Here is a 7,001-nt window from a genome sequence, read left to right on the forward strand (position 1 = left end):
GCGTGGGGGTGTGTTTGTCGTGAACACACACACACTGAACACACACTTACTGGCAGTGACAAACAACTGACAGGAAGCCGTACATGATTACTCAAGCAGCGACAAAATACACAACATTTTCTGGGTATTTAAACATGACGCATCCTCAAACAACGAATATTGTTAATAATATTAATTGTTTCTTTACCCAGTTTAATATAATTTTCATGCATTTAAATACATCTAGAAAATAAAGAAATTATAATGAAATAAAATTGAACTCCCGGCTCTTTTGGGGTGTTAAAAAAGTGAATAAAAACACATTAAATCAACCATTTGATCGTCAAACGCAAACAAAATATAATTGTATTTTTAGCTTCTTTTATTTTGTCAGCACAAAAAACAACGAGACACATTTCTTCAATAATTGTTGGAGCAAAAGGTCATTATTTCAAATATAAAGTCACATTATTAAAACTCACTAATAGCTATTTAAAAAAATTAAACTAAGAGAATTTCTACAAAACATTTTGAGCGTAATACTTGAAGTATTTAGAGAACTATAGAGGTATATGTATGACTCACATTATACAGATGGGACTACAATGCATTATTGGATATTTCACTGTTTCTCAATAGAAAATAAAGTAAAGTTTGACGTTATACAAGTGTGACACCCAGTGGTGGAAAGAAGTACTACCCCATGATAAAATAAATAACAACTTTGTAAGTAAATGTTAATATAATCAGGAAAATGTACTTTAGTTGTAACATATTCAATACAAGATTATTATCCTTAAAGGTGGGGTAGGTAAGTTTGAGAAACCGGCTTGAGATACACTTTTTGTTATATTCCATGGAATGCTCTTAACATCCAGATAGCAATGAATATCTGAAGTGCTTTGACAAAAAATCCATAAATAAATATCATCAGTGGAAGCCGTAGTACTGTAAAAAGCACAACCAATCATCTGAGCCGGCCCGGCTAAAATAACTGGATGGCCTACCTGCCTGTCAGCCTTCCATCTGTGCACAAACTTATCTCGTGCCCTCATTGGTCATGTGCGCGTTCGTGTGTGTTGGAGGAGGGGCTCTATAAGGAAGTGGCAGATTTCTTCCGGGTTGTGTATTTTCAAATTCTAGCGATCTCGAGCCGGTTTCTCCAAAATGACCCACCCCACCTTTAAGGCAATAACATTTAAAATTATCTTTAATATTTGACTGGCTGTAATTTATTGTATAAAAGTTGATTGTAATTCTTATACTCCGGTTTTTAAATATGTAAATGAATGTAGTGAGGTTAATGTCCAGTTTTGTCTTCTGAACTGTAGTGGAGAAGAAGAATAAAGTAGCATCAATATAAAGAATACTTCACATCACTCATTATTGTACTCAAGTAAATGCACTTTCCACCACCGGTGACACTTAAAATCGTATCTTCTGAACAGAGATATTCCTGAAAAACTGCAAAAAGCGATTATTGTTTAAGGTTTCTTATCTAGAGTTTCTTTCTGGTGAGTCAGCTGGTGGCTTATTTGGTGCTGATGGAGCCTGAAACGTTTCTTACAGACGTCGCACTCGAAGGGTTTCTCTCCGGTGTGAATGCGTTTGTGTTTGGCGAGGTTGCTCTTGTCGGCAAATGTCTTCGCGCAGCAGTTACATCCGTAGGGTTTCAACCCGGCGTGAACGAACAGGTGATTCTTTAGGGCCGCCGTCTGGGAAAAGCACCTCCCGCACGTTGTGCAGCGGTGTGGTTTCTCCGACGTCTCGACGCACTTGTGAAGAAAATACAAAAAAGGATAAATATTTTAAAGAAAAACACTGCATAATTTCCACAGATTACATTTGTAAATTGAATTATTACAAATTGTTCTCAGCTACAAAATAAGGCCTTTATTTAATTAATGAAGAAGTATTAAATAATTAAAATGAATTAACGCCTTTTAAGAGTTTGTAAAGGATCCCGTAATACAGAACAGATTATAAAATAAATCCAACTATTTTGTCAATAAAGTTCCCTAAACTTCCAGATAATTCAGATTTTAAGAGCCAAAGACAGCTTAATGTTACTTAATAATAATATAATAAAAAAAAAAAAATGTCTCACCAGAGATGAATCCACACATATTAGGGAGCAGCTTTTTTGTTTCTCTTGGTGAGCGATATGGTGTTTCTTCAACCCCGACGAATGACCGTAACTTTTCCCGCACTTGTCGCATTTGTACGGTTTCTCCCCCGTGTGGCTTCGCACGTGTGAAACAAGATGCTGAAGGTGTCGGCATCTTTTCCCGCAGTGAGAGCAGCAGAACGGTTTCTCCCCCGTGTGAATCCTGCTGTGCTTCTTCAGATTACTCCTCTCACTAAAGGCTTTGGAACAGACGATGCATTTGTAGGGTTTCTCTCCAGAATGAGTTAATTTATGCGCCGCCAACGACTCTTGGATCCTGAACCGTTTCGGACAAAGCGAGCATCCGTACGGTTTCTCTCCCGTGTGAATGCGCTCGTGTTGCTTTAGTCTCGCTAGCTGCTTGAAGCTTTTCTCGCATTTGCTGCATCCGTACGGTCTCTCCTCCGAGTGACTCAGCATGTGTGATTTCAGATATCCTTTCCTGGAAAAGGATTTTTTGCATTGCTCGCATATAAACGATTGCTCCTGTTCGGAAGTCACCTGGTTTACGGATTCTCTTGTTTTGATACAGTTTTGTCGCCGGTGTCTTGTTAAGTTGCATTTCTGTACGAAGGATTTCCCACAATCCTCACAGCGGTGACTTCGAGGCTCGGATGCAGCTTCTTGCTCGTCTTTATCTGCCATTTTTTCAGTTGTCAAGTCTAGAGAGAGAAGGGAAGAACTACAGTCAATATTCACAGTTTTTGGCTCGAAAAATAGTGGCAAAAAAGCACATTTTTATCCAAAGCGACTTACAATAAGTGCATTCGACCAAGAAGATACAAACTTGAAAAACAGAATCAAATAAGTACATCAGAAGTTTCGGACAAAGCGAGTATCCGTACGGTTTCAGTAGCACTGAAAATTGAGTAACATTTTCAGTGCTACTCAACTAGCTTTAGATAAGCCAGTGTTTTTGCTGATGGGAACTTGGGTCCCCCTCGCAGTGCGGGTGCAGCAAGCCGTTTGGCCGATGCAGAGCGGAGTGCACGTGCTGGGGTGTACAGTTTAACCATGTCCTGGATACTAGTGTCTTGAAGTGGATTCTAGCAGTTACTGGAAGACAGTGAAGGGAGCGGAGGAGCGGTGTGGTGTGGGAACATTTAGGAAGGTTGAAGACCAGACGAGCCGCTGCATTCTGGATGAGCTGCAGAGGTCGGATGGCACATGCAGGTAGACCAGCCAGGAGGGAGTTGCAGTAGTCTAGGCGTGAGATGACGAGAGCCAAGGACAGGTTCCTTGAACACAACACGAGCGTAACGTGTCATCACGTGGTGTAGTGCTGCCGGAGAACACCGGAACGCCGCTCCAGCACTTAAAAAAATGCAGTACGCATAAGGAGCCGTACACATGCCGCAGTTTGTGCGTGGCTGTGTCTTTAGTTCTAAGCCCAGTGGCGATCTGTTCATCTGACATACTGATCAGTGTGTGTGTGTGTGTGTGTGTGTGTGTGTGTGTGTGTGTGTGTGTGTGTGTGTGTGTGTGTGTGTGTGTGTGTGGCACGAGCGCATTGTGTGTGAGCGAGCGAGCGAGAGAGAGAGACAGCGGTACCGGGGATTATTAGCATCTGGTTAGCTAGCTATGCTAACGAATATAAGGAGCTGTTTCTAAAACCAGGTGGAAGAGAGCTCTCTCCTGACAGACTCAGATAACCAGGTAAAGACACACCTTTATATGATCATTATAGTTATAAATAAGAGAATAAAGTAAACTGGTATAAAATACTATGACAGTAAAAAAAAGTTGTTATTAATAAACAAGAATACAGTTTGAAAGGGGAGTGATTTGTAAAATATCCATTACACACATCTTGTGTCCATATCTTTCTGTTTGGGTGGTCATGCCACAACCGTGCACGTGCATGCGCGAGTCATAGTGATCTTAACGTGGATTTGGCACACTGATCACATTTTAAATGGCACTTCGTATCCAAAAGGTGGCCGACCCCTGCTTTAAAGAGACATTTTACCTCCATACTCCACCTCAGGAGTTTCTAGTTCTTCATCTTCCCGTTGCTCCGGAGCGGAGACGATATCTGGAGCGATGTTTGGTTTTCCTGCTTCCTGTTTACTTTCCTCTGTTTCCTTCAGGGACTCCACGGATATTTCGTCGGCGTTCCCGTTTATTCCCGGAGTTTTCAGGCAGTCCACCAAACAGACCGACAGCCGTTTGAAGCCGAGCGGAGACATGATGTCCATCTGCACACTGAAAGAAACAAGATTCAAATGTAAAAGAAAACCAGGCCACATAATGCATCTTTAAAAATGGGCATTGATCCGGACCAGTGACCTTGTATAAAGTTCACAACTGGACCTTTAATAAAAAAGTTTGAGTACCCCTGACATAGATTATGATAGCCAAGGAATTGCTTTAATCAAAAATCAATAAGTAGTGGCAATTATTAGCAAGTGAGTCATTGCAACATTTGACTCACCGGGTTACAAAAAAAACAAGTAAATATCTAAATGTTGACTTTTAATATATTACATTTTAATTAAATAATCTAAACAGTGTGTTTGGCATTGTGGTAAGCGTAATGCAGATTGCATCATGAAATGTACTCTAATACCTGCTGTATACTATTTGATACATTTTCAACACGATTTTTCTATGAAATAAGCTACAAAATATGAACTGATTATAAGTTGCTTCAATACAGTAAATATTCATAGTGAAATATCAGTAACAATACAAAAGTAATTATTACCGTAATTTATTCAATATTGGCAAAGATGTCGTTTCCAAAAAGCGTCTGAACTGTTACATGACGGTAGCCATTTTGGATTTGGTCATTAAAAGCGCTCTACAGCCTGCAGTGCCCGGATGATCCACCAGAGGGCAGAAGACATGTATCACATTGCATGCAACAGGTCTTTTAGGAACGTACTAGTCATTTGGATGTCGTAGAGGTCTCAGAAACTCATGTATCAAATATGATACACTTAAGTTTTTCTCAGATTTTTTTCTCATAATTTAACTTTTTTTCTGAAACGTTACTATCATAGTGCTTTATTTTATATTGCAAATATATTTCACAAATAAAATAAAGCAGTCAACATCTCCATCAGCCATCTGAAAGTAACAAGATTCTACCAGTACTAAGAAAACGACATGCAGCTAGCATCTGAACAGAAGCGCAAATCAAGCAATAATGCAGTTATTCATATTATAATATAAATATATATACATGTGACGGATAGACACTATGAAGGCAGTGGTTCCCAAACTTTTTCAGTCGGGCCCCCCTTGGGTAATTGGAAATATTTTCGGGCCCCCCCCAACCCAGTTCCCATCTATATTGGTAGGATTAATTGTATATTGTTGTAAAAACATTACATTTTCTCTGCTAATAATAAGAAGATACAAAGATCCAACTATAATTTTATATTTTATTATGGATTACACATGAACAAAAGTGCTTGTAATAGATACTGTGAATTAATTTGGCCTAATTCAAACTAGTAGGCCTTCTTCCCCGAGTAGTAGATTTTTAAATTCGAATTTCTTTAAGGGAAATATATTAAAGGTGGGGTATGTAATTTATTTCAGAAACACTTTTTGTTATATTCCATGGAATGCTCTTAACATCCCGATAGCAATGAATATATTAAATGCTTTGACAATAAATACATAAATAATGTCATCTGTGGAAGCCGTAGTACTGTAAAAAGCACGACCAATCATCTGAGCCGGCCCGGCTAAAATAACTGGATGGCCTACCTGCCTGTCAGCCTTCCATCTGTGCACAAACTTATCTCGTGCCCTCATTGGTCATGTGCGCGTTCGTGTGTGTTGGAGGAGGGGCTCTGTGAGGAAGTGGCAGATTTCTTCCGGCTGTGTATTTTCAAATTCTAGCGCACTCGAGCTGGTTTCTCCAAAATTACCTACCCCACCTTTAATGAACACTTAACTATTATTTCTACTGTAGGTTGCAAACGATCACATCACTATACCATCCCTATTCCACACATAACCTATCAATGACTTGTGTGTGCTTGCTTTCCCTTGCAGATCTTCTCAAACCAGGGCTGTTGTTTTGAGACTGCCACTCTCAGTTCATTCTCAATGTTCAGCTTTGATCTGTATTTCGTTTTGATGGCAGCAACAGCAGAAAAGCCTTTCTCACACAAGTAGGATGTTGCAAAAGGCAGCAGTATGCCCACAGCTCTCTGACCAATGAGATATGTCCGAGCAGTGTTTATTTACGATTTCTTCCCGCGTCCCCCCCTGCAGTACCTCCGCGAACCACCAGGGGTCGCGCCCACAGAAAACCACTGGTATAAGGCAATATAAACAGAATTATATAAAAAGAATACACTATAGATCAGGTATAAATAAGACAGTATCATACAGACACAATACAGAATAAATATAAACATATTATAGACCGCTACAGACCTTTTTAAATAATATAAATATACCTGAGGAACATTATGCTGCATTTCCATTGTTACCATTTACTTCAGCTAACCTAGCATTACATTGGAGGCTCAAACCGATACTAACGTTAGCTCTTTACAGCTTCTGTCCACATCCACACATTACCTTCTGGTATGAGTTGTTAACTGTTTTTAGTGAACTTAAACTGTCTCTAAACATTATAAAACATGTTGAAAACACCGTAAAAACTTACCAAATGGAGATAGAGTCCAGTGTTTTCGGCTGTTAAACACGGATATCCGATCGTAAATAATAGTAAACTGGTGTTTTTATGCTCTCTGTTTGTGTAACTGGTTTCCCGCCGTGTTCTTACGGTGATAAACCCCAGAAAACAGGATTCAAAACAGGATAAAACATCCGAACAAGAAGCCGTGGAGGAATCGTCAAACAAAAGCTGCTTGGCGTTTACTTCCGG

At 39.6% G+C, this 7,001-nt stretch overlaps 1 protein-coding gene across 1 annotated transcript; it reads right to left on the bottom strand.

Moving 5' to 3' along the window:
- Positions 1 to 1,126: 1,126 nt before the first annotated feature.
- LOC117469868 (zinc finger protein 501-like) lies at positions 1,127 to 5,902 on the bottom strand. The gene is made up of 4 exons (XM_034114324.1): positions 5,867 to 5,902; positions 4,116 to 4,351; positions 2,087 to 2,808; positions 1,127 to 1,754 (listed from the first exon to the last, which is right to left on the bottom strand). Exons 2-4 carry the CDS (start codon positions 4,342 to 4,344, stop codon positions 1,464 to 1,466), a joined length of 1,242 nt encoding a protein of 413 aa, XP_033970215.1. The 5' UTR covers positions 4,345 to 4,351; positions 5,867 to 5,902; the 3' UTR covers positions 1,127 to 1,463.
- Positions 5,903 to 7,001: the final 1,099 nt, after the last annotated feature.

The sequence above is a fragment of the Trematomus bernacchii genome, unplaced genomic scaffold (assembly GCF_902827165.1).
Source record: "Trematomus bernacchii unplaced genomic scaffold, fTreBer1.1, whole genome shotgun sequence".
Classification (NCBI taxonomy): Eukaryota; Metazoa; Chordata; class Actinopteri; order Perciformes; family Nototheniidae; genus Trematomus; species Trematomus bernacchii.